Raw genomic sequence first — 25,169 nt, 5'->3', positions numbered from 1 at the left:
GCATGGGTATATTAATTTTTTGCATGAACTATGTGAAGAAAATATTATCTAATTAATCATTATATTTTCAAAATATTATTTAATTTTATTTGAATTTTTTTTTAAATATCATAATTTGTGAGATACTGAATCCATAAATGCAGGAGTTATAATGATTCTAAGGACTTCAACCAAAATATTATAAGAAAATTTTCAAGTAAAAAAAAACAGATAAAAAGGGGAAATGAATTAGAACCAGCGCGCTCAATTAATAAGAGAAACGAATGCGACAAAATATAAGGGCAAGTGTTGAGGACATGGATCCTCTCCGGATCCATTGGTCTTATAATCCACCAAATCACATTATCCGGAACATTGAAATTTGATCCAAGAACAAAGTTATTATAACTTTTAAAGTGGATCATTGTTTGTAGCCGTTGCATCAAATTTCAATAGCCAAGATGATATGACTTGGTGGATTATGACACATGGATCCGGAGAGGATCCATGTCCCAAGTGTTGATACTTCGGGTTTGGGTTCTATGAATCCGATTAGTTAAATTAACTACTCATCTCTTGCTGCAATGGGAGAGATTTTTTTAGGGGGTGTATTTAATTGGGATTTTAAGGGAGTTTAATTCTTTTAATGAATCTAGGGCCATTCAATTAGGATTTTAAGTGATTATCTGAAATTCAAGGTGTATTCAATTAGAATTTTAAGATAGTTTATTAAAATCCTTAGAAATCGGAGTGTATTCAATTAGAATTTTAAAGAAGTTTATAACATTCCATTTGTATTCAATTAGAAATTGATTTTAAAGAATTTGAGAAAGTTGAGGAATTATAGGGAATTAGAGAGATTTCGTAATGTATTTTAAGCATCCACAAATCTCACCTCTTCCCATGAGATGTCGAGAGAATTGAATCAAAATTTTATATGGAATCTCTACAAATCAATTGAACTCCATAAAAATCCACGGATTTATAAATCTATTAAAGTCTTTCAAATTCTCAATTGAATACACTATCCTTAGTTTGTCAGAAATACAGTTCGGTAAACATAATGTCATAATACAAATGATTGGATGCTTGAAAAAAAAATTTCAAACACTTATTATGACACTTGATGTACCTAGTCGTATTTGGGTGCACAGAAATTTTTTTCCTGTAATGGAGTTCAAAAATTAATATTTTATTCCCTTGTTTTCTTAGACCAAATTAACATCCGAACCATAAGAACAAGCTTAATTAATTTGCGTCAGTCAGTGAAACGACACCCACTGAGATTAGGAGAAAAATAAAATTTTTTTTACTTTTCGCATGAGGAAGATTTAGAGAGATTTTCAAAAGTTCACTAGGAACCCTATCAATCTATATATTTACCATAACCTTCCTTGTTTTTTTCAACAAGCTCTTCAACTATTCAGCTCCTCAAATTTAAATCTCTCTGTTCTCTGTTTTCCTCGGTTTTCGATCACTTTCTCCTCGTTCCATTGCCGGTGAAGTCAATGGCGGGACAGAAGGAGAACCGGAAGCGCAAACAACCCTGCGAAATCAGTTCGCTGTGCCACAGAAGGCACCAGACGCTGCATAAGAAAGCTGAGGAGCTCGAGGAGATCGATGTGAAAGTTTGTATTGTTTCTTATGATACCGATGGTAATTTAGGGCTCTGGCCGGAAGACAAGCGCGAGGCTCGAGCCATCATGATGCAGTTCAAAGAAGCTGATAAGAGAGCAAAGTTATCACGAATGCGTGGATCGGAGGTCAGGATTTCAGATATGTTGGGAGGCAAGATAAATAAGATGAAGGGAAAAAAGAAGGGAAAGATGGAAGGACAAAAGAAGGATTTCGAAGGTTTTGATGATTGCGACGAAAAGGGTTTTGAGGGTTTTGAAGATCGTGGCGAGAAGGGTTTTGCAATGTGGGATGATGAGGATTTAGGGCAGCTGGGTGAGTTGCATAGGGATTCGTTGTGGTGTATAACTAGGCTTATGAAGAGCCGTATACAAACTGCGGATGAGATGGTTCAATCATTACTTAGGGACAAAGCTATTCAGCCTTATAATTTCAACAATGTTATGGCCACCACTCCAAATTTCTCAGTAGATTCTGGACCAGCCGGTCCAAGGTTGCCAATTTCCGGATATAATTATCACAACGAGAATCGTATTGTTAGTACGTGTTGATAATGTCGGATTTTCTTCTGAAGTTGGGAATGATGGTCGCGGCGATCTTGATAATGCTTGTGGTTATAATTCATGGGGGAATTATTTTGATTCAGGGGATGATTTTAATGGGGATTTTGGTGAGATGGGGGAGAAGATTAGCAACGATAATCCTACATTGTTGGGCTCTTTTGCTCAAAGCTCCAATATTTACAGTGAGAATCAATCAGATTTTGAGGCAGCAGACAACCTTGCTGCTAATTTGATGAGATTTGAAAGCTGTGCGGAGAATAATAATGTCAATGTTGGCGGTGTTATTAATCCACCACAAACCCTAATTAGCTCATGGGGTAGGGATTTAACTCACGTTCATCAACGAAAGGTATCCAAACGTCCGGAGGCATTGCCGTTTTCAGTCTGGCCAGAGTCCTTGCAGTATGCTATGTCCAATGTTTTTTAGATACATATATAATTGGTACGTACAAGCATATATATAACTATAGCATTACTCTTTTTGTTTCATCAGGCCTAGGGTGTCTCCTTAATTAGCATTTACTTATATCTAACAATAATTTAACTTTGAACATACAAAACTGACACGTTTGCTGATATACATTCTCTAATATAAATGTGACCGTTTACCATTGTATGTGGAACTGATCACCTATAATAGCAAGTGTTGTGGTCGTACTTTTGAGGCGGTTGTATGTGGTCTTTGCTTGTGAGCAATGAGTTATGCGGTCTCACTCTTCTACGATGATTTTATGTGGCCTCACTATTCAACGGTGACCAATGTGTGCACTTATATAGGTATCTTGCATCTATCATTCGTAACGAAATCTGTAATGGTGCCGATTGGATGGTTGTGCTTGTATAGTTATCATATAGAAGTTTTACTCAATTTGTGTGTATGTGCACATTCACTCCACATCAATTTATTGATCACTAGATCAATTTATTCGTAATTGAAGCAATGTACACAATTGACACCCTTGTAATTGTTTGTTAATGAATGTTGTTTGCACAAAGTTAATTAAGAAATCACATAAAAATGATTTTGGTTTTGGTCAAAACATAAAACCTCTATGTATTCAAGTAAGCATTGCAAGTATAACATTACACCCAAACAAACATTATTTTATCAAACAAACAAAAACTATTTGGGGCCAATAGATATTGGTGCAATCATATCTGGCCACTTAATTATAATAAAAAAGTGTGATACATTATTCAAATTTCAACATAAAATTAAGTAGCTAAACATTAATTAATCAGTTGATTAATTAATGGACGTGAAGTTGAAGTTGGCACACGTAGTTTGCGTAAACAGAAGCGATGAGCTGAACCCTAGCCTTGACGTGGCCAAATCGAACTGCAGCAGATTATCCTCCAGCTGGAGCCCTCCGATCACGATAGAAGTTCTCGGATTCTCGCCGCCGTTCACAATCCCAAGGCACAAAACGTTGTCGTTCACCTGCACCATAGAGTTCGCCCCGAACACCCTCCAGAACGTGCTGTTGTTCTGAAACACAAAGTCAATGCTGGGCACGGACGGCCCAACGCGCGTGCTCAGCACATTTTCTGTGCTGAAGCACACCTCGAACGGGCCAGTAGCGCCTATTTGAGTGATGTTCATGGTTTTAGCTTCGCTGATGAACATCTCAGTCACGGCCTTGAATATGGAGGCCTCGAGGACCGTGTAGGGATTGACAGTGCTGATCTTGGTCCCACCGACGCCCTCACCGTCGATCGACAGGAGCGTCGTATTGATGGCGACGGCTTTCTCGTTGACGTTAATGGCGTTGACTTGGATGAAGTATTCGGACGAGGGATCGCCTTGGGAGAAAGCCGACGCCGTGCTGACTGGATTAATGTACAGCCGGGTGTAGATCAGGGACTGCGAAACGTCGACGTTTCTCGGGTGGAACACGTAGGGACCGTCCCCGAAAAAGACGACGCCGTTTACGTCAGTACGCGTGGAGGACGACAGACAGATGGCGAACTTCCTGTCGAAGCTGAACGCGGATGCGAATTGCGAAGGTAGAGATATTCTGGTGCGGCCGAGTCCAGCCATCCCCGAAACCCCCGTAGCAAGGCCTTGTAATAAGAAAGTCGGCGCGCAAGCGAAAAGGAACCGCGAAACGGTGACGTTTGGTCCCGGGTTGGAACCGGTGGTTGACTGGACTGAAACGACGTCGGATGCGAGCTCACCGCCTGTCGCTGTGTGCGTGACGGTGTTGTCGGGGGTGAGGCCGCAGGTGTTGTTGTTGCATCCGGGTTTCGGGGAGGAGAAGCAATCGCCGCAGCCGGTGGCTTTCGCGAGCGAGCACTGGGCCGAGTGGCAACGCGCGGGGCGGTACGTGGATGACACGTAGTTTTGTTCGCAGTCGACCCATAAGAACTGGCCGCCTAGGTCGAGGACTAGGTTTATGGGGACGAGAGGGGTTCTTTGGGAAATGCGGGTGGTGTATTGGAGGGTAGAAGCGTCTTTTGAGACTGGGACGACGAGGGCTTTTGGCCGGAAAGATTGTTGGGCGAAAGTGGAAGAGGGGTTGAAGAAGAAGAGGAGAAGTGTTGAAAAGACGATATAGGAAGCCATGGCTGAGTTGAAGGAATGTATGAGAACCGCAAGGTGTATTTATAGTTGATGCGGTGGGTATGGTAACTTGTGTGCTTATGTCATGGTGTTTAATTATTAACAAGTAAAAAGGGGGGAATATGCTATTTCAACTTCTCGTTCTATCTTCTTGGCTATGTTTTTTAATTTGTAAGAGCATTTCCATCGGAGGTGGAATAACTCAGCACCTAGTCAAAAAAACAAGCTGGGACTCTGTCAATCCACTCCAGCCCACAAATTTGCCTGGCACCCAACCCGTGTCAATCTCCAGACCAGCCCATTTTTGACTGACCTTAGGACCGGCCCATCTGACGTCAGCATGACATCAGCCACCTTTTTTTTTATTATTTTTTTTTTTCCGCTGCAGATTGCCCAATACCAGATCTCACAAAATGTACGGAAAAGCCACCTTCGCCCTCATCTTCACCTTCCTCCTCCTCCTCACCTACTCAATCTTCATCGGCACCGTCAACATCCGATCCTACTTCCTCCCATTCATCCCCTCATCACCACCACTTTGTCCGGTCCCTCTGCTCCACCACCTCCCCGCCTCTTAAAGTCTACATGTACAATCTCCCGCGCCGCTTCAACGTCAACAGTCGGAGCACCGACTAGACTTCCATCACCACCTGAACTTGGCCTTCGTGGCCAAAGAACTTCGGGTTCAAGAGGCAGCATAGTATTGAGTACTGGATGATGGGCTTGCTTTTGTTCAACGGTAATGGCGGTGATGGCAAGGAAAAAATAAAAATTTTATTTTAGATTTTATAAATTCAGAAATTAAAAATAAAATTATTATTATTTATTATTTTATAATAAAAAATAATAATATTTTAATAAAATGGACTAGGCTATTTTTTTTTAGGGATGGAGATGCTTTGGCCTATTACTGTTTATTGGGGTCTATTACTGTTCACTTGAGTGGATAAATGAGCTGGGCGCTAGCGTAAAGTCTTAGGGGTGGAATTGCTCTAAAGTTTCACGATAAATCATTTATTTTTTTAAGTCGTCATATAAAGATTAATTTTACAAAAAGTTATTAAAATGAAATCATTAGTCATCTAATTGTTTCAATAAATAAACAAATTATGTAGTTCTTGCTTACACACTGAAATTTGACAACATTAATGGAACGGTCAAATAATTTATAATTTAATTAGTTTTGTGCAAGTTAATTTTTAAAAGTGACATATAAATTAGATAGCTTCTATCATAAAAAAATTTAAAAAAAAAGTATAAACGAGAAAGTTGCAAACATTCAATGAAAAAAAAAAACAATTTATATGACTAAAAGTTTTTTATGCCTTAAATTAAGACCGACTAGTCATCATCAAAAATCTCTTTGGATTTATATGTATACGTAAGAGGATAAGGGAGCGAAAAGGTTGATGTCAACGGATGCTGCTGGTTTTATGCATGTATGGTAAGCTCGATCAAGGTGGCAAAGGGAGCTTGTAATATCTGTCTACATTAATTGACTTTGAAGGTTGATTATTGAGGACTTCTCTGTTTATATAGGCATAGTTGTCGGTCTCATGTTTCCGTATAAACTCGTAACAATGCTCATCCACTTAAATTTTATATATATATATATATATATATATAGGGAATTGTTATAGGCATTCTAAAAATCTCATTCTACACTTCAAACTTTATATATTTGGAAAGAAAAATATACTTGTGAGGAGTGTAGAATGTGATTTTTGGAGTGTCAATAACACTTCCATATATATATATATAGTGTTTTGGATTTTATCCGAAATCGATTTTTGTTTGTAGCCAATGGTCTAGTGATTTTGAACAATCGATATTATCTACACTAAGAGGAGGGGGTTGACTTATCACAATGGGCTAGCAATAATGTGATTCAAATTCGCATTTAGCGAGAATCAAACCTAATACCTCTCACTTACAAGTGAAGAGGAATACCACTGGACCTAATACTTTAAAATGAATGAAAGCATTTTTAGAGAAAATATTTTTGAGTTACTAAAAGCACTAAAATGCTTTGCAAGAATAATTAGTTATGTGCTTCTTGTAGGAAGCACTGCAAGTATTTTTTCAAGATTTACTTGCATTTTTACTAAAGGTTGATCCTAAAAAAAATTTCATAAAAAACACTTTCAGTTATTTTAAAAACAGTTTCAAACGAGTTCAGCTTTTCCGCTTCTCAAAAGCTTGTTCGATATTTGAATAAAAATCAACGTTAATATTGTCTTCGAACCTTAGCTTTTACTACATTCATCTTCAAACTGATCTGGATATTGCTGGCATTGCCAAAGAACTGGTCTTCCAAATTCAAATTATTTTTTAATTATTGAGGAATAATATGGTTGTAGCTAGCATGACATTGAAAAGATAATCAAGTTGAATTAATTGACTGTCTAATTAATTAGACAATCTCATACGTTTACCCTTCACATTCTTCGATTAAACTAACCTTCTTAACAGTAATACATATAACTAAAAGATTATTATGACTATGATAAGCTCATATTTATATATATTTTTTACATTAAATTCACTTGTTTTTTTTTAGTTAGTTGTTTATATTTTTGAGCTATTTACTTTGTTTTTGTATTTTGTACGATTTGTCAAGCAAAGAAAAGAAAAATAGTGGGATTTTAAGTAACAAATTCGTCAAAACTGCCTGTGCAGATCAGCTGACTTTGGAAGCAAGTTGCGAACAGCTCAGAATGAATTAGAGAATGAGCCTTATATGCTTGGAAAGCTATAGCTGTCTATTTTTTGGAGAATTTTGCGGATTGTTGATATCATTTTTTTAGAAGAAGTTATGGCCATTTTAACACTGAAAGATTCACAAGAGACTGAGCACTTTGTAACTGCAATGAAAGCAATAAACCCAATAAATCTAGCAGCCAAAAGTGATGCAACCAAGAACAAGCCAGCTGACACCTATTCAAATATCAAAGGAAATGGAATTAAAGATGAGGATTAAGAGGGAGCAATTGGCATAAAGGCTACCTAAAGAGTTACAATTGTTTTACCATTTCCTCTCACTTATTGTCACCACGAAATGGCTATTAGTAGGTGAGTTAAGGAGAAGAAAATGGGACAGCAAGTTAAAAAGGGAAAAAGGCTGCAGCGGCAAGGTCGAAGGATAGAAAAAAATAGAACAAAAATAAAAAGGGAAACAAAAGGGGAGCTGACAGAAGAAGCAATAGAGAAGGAAGGAGGAAATTTTGGCATTCTCTTCTTTCAGTTTTATCTTCTCAAACTCATGTCTTTCTTTTGGTTTTATTTAAGGATTATGTGTAACTAAATTTTTAGTAGTTAGGGGTTGTTTTGAAGCCTCGAATATGATTGCAAGTTTGTTATGACATTTCGTTTGAATTACTTTTATGAATGGATGAAAATTGGTTCACTACTTATGTCAGTGATGAATTTTTTATGTGTTTTTTACGGATGCATACTTAGTAAGCATATCTAGGATTCTAACGCTATGAATATGTGTGTGCCTGCCCTTATCGAATAAGGACCTACATATGTTCTAGAGTAGTACTTGTTAATTGCAATTAACATGTGAACCAATTTCTAGGATAAGTAAGACAACGCTAGCACTTACAATGCCTTGTGATGACTCAAACTCTTTTTGTTCATAATGATTTCTACTTGTTAAATCTATGAACATGTCATTCTAGATTGTATGTTAGGGACTAAGTTAAGTTGAAAATGTCATTCTCTTAATATACTACATAAGAAAGAGTAATAGGTTGAGTTCTAACATTGAGCCAACTTGAGCATCTTCATCCGGAAATAAAAGGAATTTGAATGAAACATAACATGTTTGCATGATTATTTGGTGGTGGATAGGAATTTCCCTAACTCGTTTTCTTAACTTGTGAACTACAATCTATTTTTATTATTTAAAATATGTTTCTGTCCTGTTTTTGTTGGATTTAATTTAAAAAGAAAATCAACTCCAAAAATCCCAAAAATTTGTGTGAGTGTAGCTCTGTGTGTCTAGTGTTTTCATATAAAATTTCATAGACTTTAGATAAGTGTAAGTCGGTCTAATAATTATTTTTCGATGGCTGGTTAGTAGGGACATCAATCCAGTTTTTGTAACATTTTAAGTAGTTGGATAAAACAATATTATGCAGAAAGACTCATATTTTCATATGCTACAATTGATAAATCTTAGTGTTAATATGAAAAATCAATAAGATATTTGTGTGCTATTTTATGGTATGCTTTTAATCCTATAACAGTCTATGTCATAATGATAACAAAGTCAAAGCACGTCTTTGTGTTGACCGCTGAATAATTAAAAGATGGATGATCCATGGTCTGCTGAAAGTGAAAGTCAAAATATGTAAGCTTCTGGATGTACTTTGAGTTGTCAGTTTACCACAGATGGCTGATGCTATCCATCAGCCAAAAGGGAAAATTTCATGTTTTCATTGGGATTGATCCTCATCCGAACTCACGCTCCGAAGTTAAGAATCGAGAAATTCCGACAGTTGAATGTAAATTCTACAATTTTCATTAGCCTATTTCTTTGGCTTACCTTACACAAATTGAAAAATTTAGACCATTCAATTTGAAATTTTTAGTCTGTAAGATTCAGAGTGTGAGATTGGAAGAGGATCAATCGATTTTTTCGGATGCCTTATTTCTTTGGATAAAAATAATAATATATTATATAACATATTCATGTTACTATTGAAGAAAGATCTCAAGTTGAATTACTAAAATAGAATTTTAAGTAGATTTATTTATTAAAATTATGTTATGTGTACATGACATATCTACTAATTTTTGTGTGCAGTACTGTGACTATGAGATTCAAATTTTTTCTTCAAATGCAGTACTTGTTTTGGAGGAACAATTTAGCGACTTTAGGTGTTGGGTGTAAAAAGATAATTGTTGTATTCTCTTCATGAATTATACTTTTGTGTCTTTAATTTTGTACCCAAAGGCCAATTTTTTATTTTTTTAGTGTCAATGCATAACCTTCCTTAATTGTGTGCTTAACTACGACGATTTTCTTAAACTTATTAGGAAGTCAAGTTGCTACGCATGTGACAAGACATTTACTGCACGAAAATAAAAGTGACATGAGAAAACCATGGTGAGGTTTTTGTTTTTGTTTTTGTTTGTAAATTTTGTTGATTACAAACGATGTTACGACTCTTAAGTTACACTAAAAAAAGGCAAAAGATTTAAACTCGAGAAATAATGAGTTGAAAAAGAAGGTCTTATCTACTGTTTGGTTTGTTGTAAATTTGCGGCTCATCATTCCAAGTTTCTGAAAATGGTTGACAAAATCACATTACTTAGGAATGCAAAAAAAATAGGAGTAGGATTATCACCTTTTCAAATTTTCCTCCCCTCCACTCCCCTCCTATTTGAATGGTCATGATTAAATAATATCAGCATTGTTTGCTGACTTTTTTACACATAGAGAAAGAAAGAAAAAATTGAGAGATGAGAAGAGGAAATGAGAGAGAATCCTACTTCCGAAAAAATATTGTCACATTATTTGAGATCACTGACGATAACTTATTAAACAAAAATAAATGAGACAAAAAATCACAAAAAGTACACCTTTAGCTACCTAGCTAGCTAGTGTTTATTTCTCATAGCTGAAAAATCAGAATACAAGCATAGAAACAAGTCAATGATCAGTCATGGCATTTGGCAATGGAGATGTTCGACGGCCGGGATCCATCACAAGATGACGCATCTGTTTGCAATGGTCTCCTCGCACCGGACCGCAGCGTGTTCCACCGTCACACGGTCACCGTACGTCGGAGGCAAATAAGTATCATGTGGCACATGATGATTATTATTATTGCCTGCTGCCTCAGGAGTATGAACGTATTGAAACTCAAAGTTGTGGTGGCTACCACCATCACAACTTGTGGTGCTGCTTCCTTCGCCGCCTTTATGATCTCCACAAACTTTGTCCGCCGGCCAACTATTGCCACCACTTCCTCCCCCATGGGGCTCATTTTGCTCATCATCCTTAACATTAATGACATTAACCCTAGCATGGGGCTGAGGTTGTGGCTGAGGCTGAGGTTTCTTGTCGAAGAATGTGAGTTTGATTCTTCGATTGCTTCCAGATTGAGTCAGCTCCAACTTCTTTAGCCTGTGGATGTTGGGAAGTTTTTGGAGCTCTCCCATTTGAGCCCATCTTATTACCTCAAGCCCTTGATCTTGTGCTCCGTTCAACTCGTGGCTGGCGGTTGCCTTGGGTTGCAAGAAACTGTTGTGGGATGGCGGCAGACTATTATCCTCACACATGAGCCCTGCAGAAAACCTAGCATGCTCTACTGCCTCATTGATCGTGTTCTTGTCTACTGTGGATTCAACTGTTAATCTTCCGGATTCCGGGTCGAACTTAACAGAATAGGTTCCTAGGGAAAAATATGATTAAAAAAAAAGATAAATAAAATACGAAATTCGTATACGTACCCGGAATCAGTTCATCAAAAACACAAAATTATAATAAAAATTTACCCTGAAATTTTGAGAGGAATCTCTTGAGCTTCTCTTGACATTTGTGACATTCTATGTTAATTTTTGTAATCTCTGTCTGCAGTGATATAGTTCAAAGGGTACTTATGTACACAAAGTTCTATACAGCATGCAACAACATATATATATATATGTGTGTGTGTGTGTGTGTGTGTGTGTGTGTGTGTGTGTGTGTGTGTGTGTGTGTGTGTGTGTGTGTGTGTGTGTGTATGTTTATGTGTTGGAATGGTGGGAATGGGAAAGTACCTGAGGAATGTGATTGTGGGCCATTGACGGTGGCTTTGGAATATAGCCCTGGAATCAAGAGTGAGATTTCTGCTCAGATGGTGGAGGTTTCTTGCAGTTTATGAGGAATATGAGAAGGGTATTTATAATTGCAGAGATATATAGTATCCCTTGTCTTAAATTGGATGTAATTATGTCTTGATTTAGTGTATTAATGATTTATTATATGCAGAAAATATTTTGTGAAAGTGCAGATTAAAAGAGAAATATCAAGAATTCATGTGCATAAGATATCTGCGTGAAGAGGGAGGGATTTGAATCCCCCGAATTGAACCAAAATGATTTCCAAATTGGTAACTTAAAAATCCAAGTAAATGGCTATGTACCGGTTAAATTATTTTCAAAATATTTACAAATTTATAAATGATGGTTAACTCGGTCACAATTTTGTACCGAACTTATTACAAATAGATCAACGGCTCATGTGCAAAGATTATTTGCTCTAAAATACAATAATCTGAGTTTATTTCATCCAGACTACACATTTCAGTATGATGCGACATGGTTTATATGAACATGGTGTGCCATTCAATGTTTTATAATCAGGTGGACAAAATGATCGATACGTCTTAATAAATAAAAAACAAATTCACGTGTTATAATTTAAGTGAAATAGTAATACTATGTGAGTTTCATGCACACTAAATAATTGAACGAAAACTACACCTTGAACTAGCAAGTTTCACATACAGCTTGCTTGAATGTGTTCATTTTGGAAACAAGTCCAAAGTTGCACCATTTCATGCCAAATGGAGAACTAACAAATCAGAATACAGATTTTTTGAAGAAAACTGCAGGATAACCAAACACAATAGATTGAATTTGAAACTAAAACAGTTCGTTCCATCACACAGTAACCGCTTTCCCTTGACGCAGCACCCTTTGATTCTGCTTGTCTAGATGAATGCATAATCTTCCTCCTCGATGTGATGCCTAAAGATACGCGATAATGTATCAATATACGGGGTTGTAAGTTTATGATAAGAATGAAGAGAGGGAAAGAGAGCTATAGAGTGCGAGAGAGAGTACCACGTATCCAACAATATCAGATTTTCCAAGTTTTCTGCACAAGTATGATGATACGACACAATGTGCGCTCCCACAAACAGGATCCTGACATAAACAAAGAAGCAGCATACAGATTTTTATCAATTGTAGTTTTCTCACAATACCGGAAAATGATAAGTGAGCAAGCAGCATACCTCATTCACACTGTTTAGGGGCAAAGAATTTAATGTAAAATCATACCCGGACTCTGGGGAAGCAATCGCTGTTGCAAGGACTCCCCCAGACCCCGGACATTTTTTTATTGCATCAGGCTGTGGCTGTAAATCTGCAACCACTTTTGCTGATTGAAGCACAGCCTTGCGGAAAATGAAACAAGAAGGAAACAGAACCATCAGAAAGGAAAAGTTATAAGCTTATATTGATTGAAAGGATAATATGGAACTGAAAATGCAGGTTCCTAGAAGGATTGCATGACTTACAAGTAGATCATCCGTGACAGTTGCCCTCCTTTCATTAATAGAAAAGCGCCATTCAAGGCGTGGAGATAAACCGAAACCTCATCAGAGTTGAATTCATTAGACGGGGCAGCAGGAAAGTGCAGTTCAATGAAATAGGAGGATTCTTGTGCTTCACCATTGGCTGTCTTAACATCTAGAACCTTTTTAGCAGTTAGGATTCCAGACAAAGTTGAAAACGCGATAATGTCGGAATATGTCAAACCAGACTTAAAGAGAGTGTATGAAGCAGCTAATGTTGCATGGCCGCAAAGCTCAACCTGCAAAAAGGAATCAAGTTTTCAAACTAGATGGCTCGATATCAAACTTAGAGAAACCTGAGTTACGTGAAAAGTTTGCTTTTCAAGTAAATCTGTACACTGCAAGAGTGAAGGACCAATTTTACTGAATTCGTGGCTGCCGAAGATTTGGATCTTAGACACTCGAATTGTTGCGTGGATTTTATATTTCAACCTTGTTATTATAAACAGTGATGAGTTTAAAACTTAAAACCAGAGAAACTATAACGATGTTTTATGAGCCGAAATTGGAAGGAAACACCGAACCTAGGAGCTGTGTCCGAGTCAATGAGCTGAGTCAAGTAACATGTATCGGAGAGATAGAGATTGAACTCTGAGGCCGCTGGCTGCAACTACCGGTCGTCTCTGTCTTCCTCCAGCAAGCAAACTGCTGCTGGGTTCCCCTTGACAGCTAAGTCAGTCAGTGAAAGCATCCACCCGCACTCATCCATTTCAGCATTAAATTCAAACACTATTTGCACGCATCATATACACACAGGAAGAATATGTGAGAGAGAGAGAGAGAGAGAGAGAGAGAGAGAGTTCAGCAGCTCAGCTGAGAAGAAAGTTGAACAGCAGTAGCACCTTTCAAGATGCCAAGATGAAGAACTCGGGATACAAATTTCGAAATGAAAAATTAAAGGCACACCTAACTAATTTGCTCAAATTTATTTAATTCAAATATAATGGTTCTTTCCCCGTCAAATTGAGACATTTATTTCAAATGTTTATACTTCAAAATAAAATTAACTCCAACTTCAAGCTAAAACAGTTCCTTCCATCACAATAACAGCTTTTCCTCGCAGCAGTACCCTTTGATTTTGCTCATCTAGATGAACGTTTATTGCTCCCCCTCGAGGTGATGCCTGAAAGTAAACATCAACGTATGAGAGGATTGAGGTTTTTATAATACCAGAGAGAGAGAGAGAGAGAGAGAGAGAGTGCCTGATAAGCAAAAACATCAGACTTTCCAAGTTTTTTGCACCAGTATGATGAAAGAGCACAATGTGCGCTCCCAGTAACGGGATCCTGACATAAACAGTTAGCAGTATTCAGACTTATGTATCAAATGGTTTAAATCCATGTTAGCAGATTAAGTCAGATATATTCCAATACTTTAGCTTGGAATAATGAAACTGACAAAGATCGTGCAGAAAAAGAAAGACACAGGAAAAGGCCAATCAGGTTATTCAAATGTTTTAAATCCACTTTAGCAGGAAAAAAAAAAAATTGAAAAAAGGAAAGGCTTATTGATGCAGATACATAATCTCCTCATCTAACATAGCAACAGCATTTGGCACCAGGTATCAGGCACTTGAGAGAAACTTGCTGAGAGAACAATGCAAGCTGCTTACCTCATCAATCCCATGTTTGGGACAAAAGAATCTACTGTAAAAATCATATCCAGATTCCGGAGGAGCAATCCCTGTAATGATCACTCCACTAGACCCTGGACATTGTCGAATCGCATCTAACTGCGGCTGTAAATCTGTGACAGCTTTTGCTGATGGAAGCACAACCTTGAAAAATGAAACCAGTATCACTTAAGAGTGCATGCTAGACTGCACAGGCAATCCAATAAAATAAAAATTTGTCCGTTGTTTTATACGCTTCTATCAATCGAAAGCATAATAGGGAATTGAAAATGTAGGTTTCTGGAAGGATTGTAGGACTTACAAGTAAATCATCTGTGACAGTTGTCCTCCTTATTTCAACCATAGAAGCACCATCTAAGGCCTTAGAGATTACCGAAACATCGCCAGAGTTAAATTCATTAGACGGGTCGGCAGGAAAATTCAGTTCAACAAAATAGGACTCTTGTGCTTCCCCATTGTGAGTATTCAAACCGTTGGCTGTCTTAACATCTGGAACCTTTTTAGCTTTTAGGATTCCGGATAATGTGGCAAACTCAATAATGTCGGACTTTACCAAACCAGAGTTAAAGAGAGTGTATGCAGCTGCTAATGTTGCGTGACCACAAAGCTCAACCTGAACAAAAGGCAATCAAATTTTCAAGATCAATTAAGAAAGCATATGCTACTTCATACGCTGGTGACAAAATCAAGACATTCGCAATACCACTTCAGTAGAGCCACATAATCACATCAAAATTTAGAGAAACTTGAGTGAGGGCTCGTTTGGAGATGCTTTTCTAGAAAGTACTTATGCTCATAAGCATTATTATTAGAAGCATGTCCAACTTCTTTTAAAAATAAAACCTCTTCCAAGTGTTTTATGTTCAACCCATAGGCAATTTCAAGTTTTCCCATCAAACGTTGTCAGAAAGTGTCTTTAGGAACCAGTTTTAAACAAATCCATATGCCAAAAAGGAACCATTTTTTACTTTCTAATAAATCAAACTTTGGGGTAAATTTAAAATTACAATCTTGTTAGCGTGTGCATTTAAAAGTTAAACACTTGAAACCAAGGAAACTCTAAAGATCAATCATTCCAACTTTCTACTTCATACATTGGTTAAGATTTAAGATTAAGAATTTCTCAATATCTAATTTAGAGAAAATTGAGTTAAAGGCCCGTTTGAAATGCTTATCTAGAAAACACTTCCACTCATAAACCTTTTTGCTCGAAGCGCAATTAGTAGAAGCACGTCCAAATTTTAATAAAATCCAAGTGATTTTACAACCCAGAAGCACTTTTCCAACTGCTTTAACTACCCAGTTACACTTTTAAATAAACCCGTGTGCTAAAAGCCTAAAAGGAACAAATTTAAACTGAATTCCTGGCTGTTTTCTATACACTCAAATCTTTTGGTGGATTCCATATCGACCCAGATGAAAGTTGAACACTTGGAAACTAAGGAACGTGTAAAGATTGATATGATATGAATGAAAGCGTTGAATTGAAGAAAGGTGAGTTCATACCTCATTGGAAGGAGTGAACCATCTGAGACCGAACCGAGGAGCTGAGTCAGACTCAGTGAGCCGAGTCAAGTAACATGTCTCGGAGAGGTTGAACTCGGCGGCCACGGCCTGTAGCCACTGGTCGTCTCTTTCTTCCTCCAGCAAGCAAACCGCTGCTGGGTTCCCTTTGAAAGCCGAGTCTGTGAACGCGTCCACCTGCAACCAGCAAATTCAAACACTCAATTCATACACACAGAAGAGAGAGAGAGAGAGAGAGGGAGAGAGAGAGAGAGAGTACCACTGAGTATTTCACAGCTTTCTTCGCCATGGAATTGGAATGGAAAATCGAAATGATTGTTGAGCAAAGACCTGGAAAGTAGCTCGCTCTCTCTCTCTCTCTCTCTCTCTCTCTCTCTCTCTCTCTCTATACTACTCTTCGCGGCTGGGTAAAGAGTTTTAAAACAAAAGCGCTTTTGGTAAAAGCAAATCACAAAGCACTTTTAAGTAGAAATGCTAAAGCAGTTTCCAACCGCAGCCAACATCAACTGGGAATTCCATGTGGAAAATAGTTGGCATCTTAAGATGTATGGGATTTTTCTTCCTTCATATCATATCCTATGATTTTTTTTATGTGGAAAATAGGAGGCATTTTGCGTGCAAGAACATTTTTTTCCATACCAACAAATCACAGTCCAACACGAGATGAAAATTAAAACCTAGAGATGCAAGAGACAAGAGACAAGATGGCCGATCTCATCTTTTACTAATTTTTTACATTACAGAGTGATTTATAATAGAAACAGTTCCAACCCGTAAGTATGAAATTCCGTGATTCACCCACAAATTACTTTAAGGAGGAACTCATCATCATCCATCGAGGAGCCAAGTTAATTCCTTTTATGATTGTACTGGTTCGTGTGTCGTTTCAAATTCAAACTGTATGAACACTTTAGCTTTCACCAATCAGTTTTGCTGTTGAAAATACAACACGCAAAGCGAAAAATCGAGTTCTTGCAATCAACTTCATTCATTGAGCAACGGAAATAGTACATTCTGACATAATCTTTACAGAGTACAAATCCTAGAGAGATCAATGAACTACTTGTAGTAGATGATCAGGGCAAAGTGAGCTGGTAATTTACATGGTGTAATTCACAAGGTTACATACAACACATGATGCCCCACTTTATTAACACATTAACCAGATGGAAATGGAATCACCACATTCCTTGTTTGTTCATCTTCAATATGGAACCGAAAATGCAGGTTCCTGGAAGGATTGCATGACCTACAAGTAGATCATCCTGTGACAGTTGCCCTCCTTCTTTCAATGATAGAAAAGCGCCATTCAACGTGTGGAGATAAACCGAAACCTCATCAGAGTTGAATTCATTAGACGGGGCAGCAGGAAGGTGCAGTTCAATGAAATAGGAGGATTCTTGTGCTTCACCATTGGCTGTCTTAACATCTAGAACCTTTTTAGCTGTTAGGATTCCAGACAAAGTTGAAAACGCGATCATGTCGGAAAATATCAAACCAGACTTAAAGAGAGTGTACGAAGCAGCTAATGCTGCATGGCCACAAAGCTCAACCTGCAAAAGGGATTCAAGTTTTCAGACTAGATAGCTTGATATCAAACTTAGAGAAACCTGAGTTACACGAAAAGTTTGCTTTTCAAGTAAATATATACACTGCAAGAGTGAAGGACCAATGTTACTGAATTCGTGGCTGCCGAAGATTTGGATCTTAGACACTCGAATTGTTGCGTGGATTTTATATTTCAACCTTGTTATTATAAACTGTGATATGAGTTTAAACCATAAAACCAGAGGAACTACGAAGATCGATCGATTTGTATTACGAGTGGAAATTGGAAGGAAACACTAAACAGAGATGAGCTCCGACCTCACTAGAAGGTGTGAAACTATCTGAGACCGAACCTAGGCGCTGTGTCCGGGTCAGTGAGCTGAGTAAAGTAACATGTCTCGTAGAGATTGAACTCTGAGGCCACTGCCTGCAACTACTGGTCGTCTCTGTCTTCCTCCAGCAAGCAAACTGCTGCTGGGTTCCCCTTTGACAGCTAAGTCAGTCAGTGAACGCGTCCACCCGCACTCATCCATTTCAGCATTAAATTCAAACACTACTTGCACGCATCATATACACACAGGAAGAATATGTGAGAGAGAGAGACAGAGAGACAGAGACTTCAGCAGCTCAGCTGAGAAGAAAGTTGAGCAGCAGTAGCACCTTTCAAGATGCCAAGATGAAGAACTCAGGGATACAAATTTCGAATTGAAAAATAAAGGCGCACCTAACTAATTTGCTCAAATTTATTTAATTCAAATATAATAATTCTTTCCCCTTCAAATTGAGTCATTTATTCAAATGTTTATACTTCAAAATAAAATTAACTCCAACTTCAAGCTAAAACAGTTCCTTCCATCACAATAACAGCTTTTCCTCGCAGCAGTACCCTTTGATTTTGCTCATCTAGATGAACGTTTATTGCTCCCCCTCGAGGTGATGCCTGAAAGTAAACATCAACGTATGAGAGGATTGAGGTTTTTATAATACCAGAGAGAGAGAGAGAGAGAGAGAGAGAGAGAGAGAGAGTGCCTGATAAGCAAAAACATCAGACTTTCCAAGTTTTTTGCACCAGTATGATGCAAGGGCACAATGTGCGCTCCCACAAACGGGATCCTGACATAAACAGTTAGCAGTATTCAGACTTCTGTATCAAATGGTTTAAATCCATGTTAGCAGGTTAAGTCAGATATATTCGAATACTTTAGCTTGGAATAATGAAACTGATAAAGATCGTGCGGAAAAAGAAAGACACAGGAAAAGGCCGATCAGGTTATTCAAATGTTTTAAATCCACTTTAGCAGAAAAAATAAAATAAAAGGAAAGGTTTATTGATGCAGATACATAATCTCCTCATCTAACATAGCAACAGCATTTGGCACCAGGTATCAGGCACTTGAGAGAAGCTTACTGAGAGAATAATGCAAGCTGCTTACCTCATCAATCCCATGTTTGGGACAGAAGAATCTACTGTAAAAATCATATCCAGATTCTGGAGGAGAAATCCCCGTAACGATCACTCCCCTAGACCCTGGACATTGGCGAATTGCATCTAACTGCGGCTGTAAATCTGTGACAGCTTTTGCTGATGGAAGCACAACCTTGAAAAATGAAACCAGTATCACTTAAGAGTGCATGCTATACTGCACAGGCAATCCAATAAAATAAAAATTTGTCCGTTGTTTTATACGCTTCTATCAATTGAAAGCATAATAGGGAATTGAAAATGTAGGTTTCTGGAAGGATTGTAGGACTTACAAGTAAATCATCTGTGACAGTTGTCCTCCTTATTTCAACCATAGAAGCACCATCTAAGGCCTTAGAGATTACCGAAACATCACCAGAGTTGAATTCATTAGAGGGGTCGGCAGGAAAATTGAGTTCAACAAAATAGGACTCTTGTGCTTCCCCATTGTGAGTATTCAAACCGTTGGCTGTCTTAACATCTGGAACCTTTTTAGCTTTTAGGATTCCGGATAATGTGGCAAACTCAATAATGTCGGACTTTACCAAACCAGAGTTAAAGAGAGTGTATGCAGCTGCTAATGTTGCATGACCACAAAGCTCAACCTGCACAAAAGGCAATCAAATTTTCAAGATCAATTAAGAAAGCATATGCTACTTCATACACTGGTGACAAAATCAAGGCATTAGCAATACCACTTCAGTAGAGTGCCACATAATCACATCAAAATTTAGAGAAACCTGAGTGAGGGCTTGTTTGGAGATGCTTTTCTAGAAAGTACTTATGCTCATAAGCATTATTATTAGAAGCACATCCAACTTTTTTTTAAAATAAAACCTCTTCCAAGTGCTTTTTGTTCAACCCATAGGCAATTTCAACTTTTCCCATCAAACGTTGTCGGAAAGCGTCTTTAGGAACCAGTTTTAAATAAATCCATATGCCAAAAAGGAACCATTTTTACTTCCTAATAAATCAAACTTTGGAGTAAATTTAAAATTTCAACCTTGTTAGCGTGTGCATTTAAAAGTTAAACACTTGAAACCAAGGAAACTCTAAAGATCAATCACTTGAAACCTTTTTGCTCGAAGCGCAATCAGTAGAAGCACGTCCAAATTTTAATAAAATCCAAGTGATTTTACAACCCGGAAGCACTTTTCCAACTGCTTTAACTACCCAGTTACACTTTTAAATAAATCCGTATGCTAAAAGCCTAAAGGGAACAAATTTAAACTGAATTCCAGGCTGTTTTCTATACACTCAAATCTTTTGGTGGATTCCATATCGACCCAGATAAAAGTTGAACACTTGGAAACTAAGGAACGTGTAAAGATTGATATGATATGAATGAAAGCGTTGCATTGAAGGGAGGTGAGCTCATACCTCATTGGAAGGAGTGAACCATCTGAGACCCAACCGAGGAGCTGAGTCAGACTCAGTGAGCCGAGTCAAGTAACATGTCTCGGAGAGGTTGAACTCGGCGGCCACGGCCTGTAGCCACTGGTCGTCTCTTTCTTCCTCCAGCAAGCAAACCGCTGCTGGGTTCCCTTTGAAAGCCGAGTCTGCGAACGCGTCAACCTGCAACCAGCAAATTCAAACACTCAATTCATACACACAGAAGAGAGAGAGAGAGAGAGAGAGGGAGAGAGAGAGAGAGAGAGAGAGTACCACAGAGTATTTCACAGCTTTCTTCGCCATGGAATTGGAATGGAAAATCGAAATGATTGTTGAGCAAGGACCTGGAAAGTAGCATTCTTTCTCTCTCTCTCTCGATATATATATATATATATATTACTCTTCGCAGGTGGGTAAAGAGTTTTAAAACAAAAGCGCTTTTGGTAAAAGCAAATCACATAGCACTTTTAAGTAGAAATGCTAAAGCAGTATCAAACACAAGATGAAGATTAAAAACTAGAGAAGCAAGAGACAAGAGACAAGGTGACCGATCTCATCTTTTATTGATTTTTTATATTACAAAATGATTTATAATAGAAACAGTTCCAACGATAAGTATGAAATTCCATGATTCTATCACAAATTACTTTGAGGAGAAACTCATCATCATCCATCAATGAGCCAAGTTAATTCCTTTTATGATTGTACTGGTTCTTGTGTCGTTTCAAATTCAAACCGTATGAACACTTTAGCTTTCGCCAATCAGTTTTGCTGTTGAAAATACGACACACGAAGCTAAAAATCAAGTTCTCGCAATCAACTTCATTCGTTGAGCGACGGAAATAGTACATTCTAACATAATCTTTACAGAGTACAAATCCTAGAGAGATCAATGAACTACTTGTAGGAGACGATCAGGGCAATGTGAGTGAGTAATTTACATGGCGTAATTCACAAGGTTACATACAACACATGATGCCCAACTTTATTAACACATTAACCAGATGGAAATGGAATCACCACATTCCTTGTTTGTTCATCTTCAAGAAATGGGACAGAGTGATCTTTGGAAGTTCGATCGGACGCCCTTTTTTCTTCGTTATCTTTGTCATCTTAGTTGACTCCCCATTCTCCGATTCAGCAACCGTCACCGAGACCAAGTTGTAGAACTGTTTCAAACATCAGTTTATGCATATTAGATTACTTCCAACAGTGATTTTGATGACGTGCAGAACGGATAATCTCGTCGTGCAATACTTTTAGTGGATGTCTCAATGCACAGCTCCATGATCCGGCATGAATTAATAGTTGAAAATACATATGAAAAGATAAATGAGAAAATGTACCTCGCAAACACCATGGAGCAACAATCGACGGAGAGGATCTTGAACCTGCAGGATCAGAACATCTCCATCTCCATCTTCAGTCTCTGTAACAAAGGCCCGTACGCGCTCCTGAAAAGAGAAGGGAATTTATACTCAATGACAATAAAAGATTTTGTCAGGTTGCAATTTGATTTAGAGAAAGATGAATATGGGAAACGGAATGCCAAAGATGCTGAAGAGAAAAGTGTGATGACAAAAAGTGTCTAGACAAATAAAGGAACCAATATGAGATAAACATAAGGAATTGCAATTACCTCATAGAACTCAACAAGTTCTGCGAAAACGCCACGGCGAAGTGCCTCTCTTGTTCGACAATCAACCCTACGCCATGCATTCAAGACGGCCGTTTTATCAGCATCAACAGGACTCTTCTTCTTTGCACTTGGGCCCTTCATGGAATCAATCACATTAGCCTGTCAAACGAAATGAAGGCTAGAGTCAGGGCGTGCGACTCAGAAACCTCTAAAATGATCCTATAACAACATATGCAGATATACAGACTGGTTATAAATAAATAGAGGCACATTATTTGCTACGTAAATGGTATGACACAATTTAAAACGCTAATTTGAATAAAGTCGTGCATTCATATGACTGCTAGGATAATTTTCTTAATTCAAATTCTACCAACACTTAATGGCATCTGAAATCATTGCATTGCAGGAAATTAAAGATTGAAACATGCTTTTGATGAAGAGAGTGGGTGAAGGACCTGCTTATCCATGTCTATATTCCTAAATGTATCCCACTCTCGCACATTAGTCATGCAAAATGCTGACAGCGGTACATCATCACCTGTACATTCAAACCAAAGCCAATTTTGGTATGAGATTTTTCAAAAGGGTAGTGCTATTCACACACACCTCCCAATTTTTGGCCATCGGATAGAATGAATTGAAGAAAAATCAATGGCCACAAAATTAACAAGGGTGTCTGGGAGGTGAAAATGGGTGTGTGAATAGCACTATCCTTTCAAAAAGCAGTAAGCCAGTAACCATAAATATCAAGGTAGAGTAAATGTAGGTGGGTTCAAATAATCACAGAACTTCCAACAGTTTCTTCATATGATAAATACATTTGTACTTGTGGATAAGCAACGCATATAGAATAGAATTTACCACGCATCAAACAGGTATATTAAGAGAAGATTCTATATGAGTACCCCAAGGTGGTGGAGCAAACAAGCCTCTGATTTCTTCTGCATTTAGACGAGGAACAAGTTCCAACAAAATCCGATCATTTACCCATCTTCGAGACCGTCGGTTGCTAACCTGCCAGAAGAAAAGAATTGTCATAACACGAATTGAATTCAAAGAATCATTTATCATGCTTGCAGAAAATTAATCGCTCTTCAAGCTCATACTTTTTTACAAAGTATTAAAGCAAAATAAGATGTGTTGGCTAACCAATACACACTACATTTGTCTAGCTTCACAAAACAGTATTAAGTCCTTATGTAATTAAAAGTAATCAGTTGTCACTTAATACTACCGTCTAATGGTATTCCTTTCACTTGTAAGTAAGACGTCTTCGGTTCGATTCTCGCCAAAGGCGAATTTGAACCACATTATTCCTAGCCCATTGTGAGGTTAAGCCCAACCCCCTCCCCCTGAGGGTAGATAATATTGTTTAACTCTGTATCCAAACCAATTTTTATCACACAATAACAATCACAATTCCATTTAAATCAATGCTCAATAAAAACAAATAACAATAGTACCGTTCCAGCCATGCTCTCAAGCAGCTCAATCTTCTTCTCAATCGACATTCCACGGGATTTGACACTCTCTCCTGTCCAAAAACACCACTTAAAATCCAGCATTCCAACATTAACAATCAATTTACAAAACTAATCAAAGACTAAACAGTAAACTTGAAAGATGATATCATTCCACCATCTGGGTAATCAAACTTACACAAAAACCTAGAAATTTAATCAAATCCCATCAAAACCCCAAATCCCCAAACGGTATTTCACTCCACCCAAATCACCAAAACGGCCAAAGTCTGAAACTTTACACACTATGAGCAAGAAATCGATTCTACAAAATAGGAGAGAGAGAGATAGAGGGTTACCATTTCGAGGTTCGAGGATAGGAGAGTTGAGGAAAAAGCCGTCTTCTCTGTTGAGAACGCCGGGAGTCGCCATGATTGATTGGATGCAAATCTGATCTGAAAGCTTGCGGCTTTGAATCTTCTGCTTCTTCTGGGCTTCTGGGTTTTTTCTGCGGCGATAGATTTTGAGAAAAGAGATGAGAGAGATAAAGGGCGACGAAACGTTCCTTTCAAAGGCGCTGAGAAATAAGAGGAACGCAACCAAACACGGCCTTAGAAATACGGAAGAGAGGGAAGGTGAGACCACCCACACTAGAATATACTTTTACTTTGTGGAGATGCCACACGGCACATAATCAAGGTCCTAAAAAACATTAGGCCTTAGTCGGGCAGCGAGCTAGTTTCTAGTGCCTAGGCAGCTAGCTAGTTTCTAGTGCCTAGGCAGCTAGGAGGATCTAGACGGGTGGTCTAGGCGGATTTAGGTTAATTTTTTGTATATCTTGTAAATAAATGCATATTGACACATAAAAAATTATATTTATATGAAATTCATAGATAAGATAATAAAATAATAATAAAATATAAAAAGAGTATCCAACAAGTCTAAAATTTAAAAACAGATTAAGCATATGTGCCATATAACTTAAGACATTTTGAATGATTATATCTAATTTTTAAAAAATAAAAATAAAAATATGAAGTAATGGGTTGGGTGGTTAATAATAAAACTACTAGGAAGCCATGCCAGTTATCCCTTAATGAAACCACTCCCATTGGTATCATCCCCGAAATCCTCTCTCTTTTATTTATGATTTTATTGGTGTCCTACTTTAAACTTTGGAGCCAAAACTGGTCAGAGCATGGGTCTTTTATTTATGATTTTATCTGGGTTGGTGACACTTTCAACTTTGGGGCACCAAAACTGGTCAGAGCATGCATCCTTCCCCATTTCATATCAACTGGTCTCATCTCTCTCACACCTCTCTCACGACTTTCTCTCACATCTTTTCCCTCTCTCTCTCTCTCTCTAACACACACACACACCCCACGTTCATGTGCACTTTCCACTCCCT

The 25,169-nt window shown here is 37.9% G+C and overlaps 5 protein-coding genes and 2 pseudogenes across 5 annotated transcripts; 1 reads left to right on the top strand and 6 right to left on the bottom strand.

The window, feature by feature from the left end:
* Window positions 1-1,487: 1,487 nt before the first annotated feature.
* Window positions 1,488-2,604, top strand: LOC137741818 (uncharacterized). Its single transcript, XM_068481533.1, has 2 exons — window positions 1,488-2,154; window positions 2,261-2,604. The coding sequence occupies exons 1-2, from the start codon at window positions 1,488-1,490 to the stop codon at window positions 2,602-2,604; spliced, it is 1,011 nt and encodes a 336-aa protein (XP_068337634.1).
* Window positions 2,605-3,260: 656 nt separating this feature from the next.
* On the bottom strand, window positions 3,261-4,769 carry LOC137742529 (probable aspartic proteinase GIP2). The gene has a single exon (XM_068482420.1). It carries the CDS (start codon window positions 4,741-4,743, stop codon window positions 3,424-3,426), a length of 1,320 nt encoding a protein of 439 aa, XP_068338521.1. The 5' UTR covers window positions 4,744-4,769; the 3' UTR covers window positions 3,261-3,423.
* A 7,433-nt stretch (window positions 4,770-12,202) lies between these two features.
* On the bottom strand, window positions 12,203-13,851 carry LOC137741817 (uncharacterized; annotated as a pseudogene).
* Window positions 13,852-13,984: 133 nt separating this feature from the next.
* LOC137742265 (uncharacterized) lies at window positions 13,985-16,763 on the bottom strand. The gene is made up of 6 exons (XM_068482086.1): window positions 16,514-16,763; window positions 16,237-16,431; window positions 15,032-15,343; window positions 14,710-14,874; window positions 14,300-14,383; window positions 13,985-14,220 (listed from the first exon to the last, which is right to left on the bottom strand). Exons 1-6 carry the CDS (start codon window positions 16,541-16,543, stop codon window positions 14,113-14,115), a joined length of 894 nt encoding a protein of 297 aa, XP_068338187.1. The 5' UTR covers window positions 16,544-16,763; the 3' UTR covers window positions 13,985-14,112.
* Window positions 16,764-17,255: 492 nt separating this feature from the next.
* On the bottom strand, window positions 17,256-18,369 carry LOC137741816 (uncharacterized; annotated as a pseudogene).
* A 157-nt stretch (window positions 18,370-18,526) lies between these two features.
* LOC137742096 (uncharacterized) lies at window positions 18,527-21,037 on the bottom strand. Its single transcript, XM_068481842.1, has 6 exons — window positions 20,930-21,037; window positions 20,645-20,839; window positions 19,558-19,869; window positions 19,236-19,400; window positions 18,832-18,915; window positions 18,527-18,742 (listed from the first exon to the last, which is right to left on the bottom strand). Exons 1-6 carry the CDS (start codon window positions 20,957-20,959, stop codon window positions 18,635-18,637), a joined length of 894 nt encoding a protein of 297 aa, XP_068337943.1. The 5' UTR covers window positions 20,960-21,037; the 3' UTR covers window positions 18,527-18,634.
* A 415-nt stretch (window positions 21,038-21,452) lies between these two features.
* On the bottom strand, window positions 21,453-24,385 carry LOC137742097 (uncharacterized). Its single transcript, XM_068481844.1, has 7 exons — window positions 24,118-24,385; window positions 23,762-23,832; window positions 23,204-23,312; window positions 22,754-22,836; window positions 22,296-22,454; window positions 22,003-22,110; window positions 21,453-21,825 (listed from the first exon to the last, which is right to left on the bottom strand). The coding sequence occupies exons 1-7, from the start codon at window positions 24,188-24,190 to the stop codon at window positions 21,673-21,675; spliced, it is 756 nt and encodes a 251-aa protein (XP_068337945.1). The 5' UTR covers window positions 24,191-24,385; the 3' UTR covers window positions 21,453-21,672.
* Between the last annotated feature and the right edge of the window lie 784 nt (window positions 24,386-25,169).

This window comes from Pyrus communis, chromosome 8, assembly GCF_963583255.1.
Source record: "Pyrus communis chromosome 8, drPyrComm1.1, whole genome shotgun sequence".
NCBI classification, from domain to species: Eukaryota; Viridiplantae; Streptophyta; class Magnoliopsida; order Rosales; family Rosaceae; genus Pyrus; species Pyrus communis.
This window is presented reverse-complemented; position numbering and strand designations above follow the sequence as displayed.

Coding starts and splice junctions, on each gene's coding strand:
- LOC137741818 (XM_068481533.1), top strand. CDS start 1,488: ATGGCGGGACAGAAGGAGAACCGGAAGCGCAAACAACCCTGCGAAATC. Junction 2,155..2,260: donor CAACGAGAATCGTATTGTTA/GTACGTGTTGAT, acceptor ATTTTGATTCAG/GGGATGATTTTAATGGGGAT.
- LOC137742529 (XM_068482420.1), bottom strand. CDS start 4,743: ATGGCTTCCTATATCGTCTTTTCAACACTTCTCCTCTTCTTCTTCAAC.
- LOC137742265 (XM_068482086.1), bottom strand. CDS start 16,543: ATGGCGAAGAAAGCTGTGAAATACTCAGTG. Junction 15,344..16,236: donor GGTTCACTCCTTCCAATGAG/GTATGAACTCAC, acceptor CCTTTTGTTCAG/GTTGAGCTTTGTGGTCACGC. Junction 14,221..14,299: donor CTGATGTTTTTGCTTATCAG/GCACTCTCTCTC, acceptor GTTTACTTTCAG/GCATCACCTCGAGGGGGAGC.
- LOC137742096 (XM_068481842.1), bottom strand. CDS start 20,959: ATGGCGAAGAAAGCTGTGAAATACTCTGTG. Junction 20,840..20,929: donor AAGCTGTGAAATACTCTGTG/GTACTCTCTCTC, acceptor TGCTGGTTGCAG/GTTGACGCGTTCGCAGACTC. Junction 18,743..18,831: donor CTGATGTTTTTGCTTATCAG/GCACTCTCTCTC, acceptor GTTTACTTTCAG/GCATCACCTCGAGGGGGAGC.
- LOC137742097 (XM_068481844.1), bottom strand. CDS start 24,190: ATGGCGACTCCCGGCGTTCTCAACAGAGAAGACGGCTTTTTCCTCAAC. Junction 23,313..23,761: donor TTGAGAGCATGGCTGGAACG/GTACTATTGTTA, acceptor TTCTTCTGGCAG/GTTAGCAACCGACGGTCTCG. Junction 22,111..22,295: donor AACTTGTTGAGTTCTATGAG/GTAATTGCAATT, acceptor TTCTCTTTTCAG/GAGCGCGTACGGGCCTTTGT.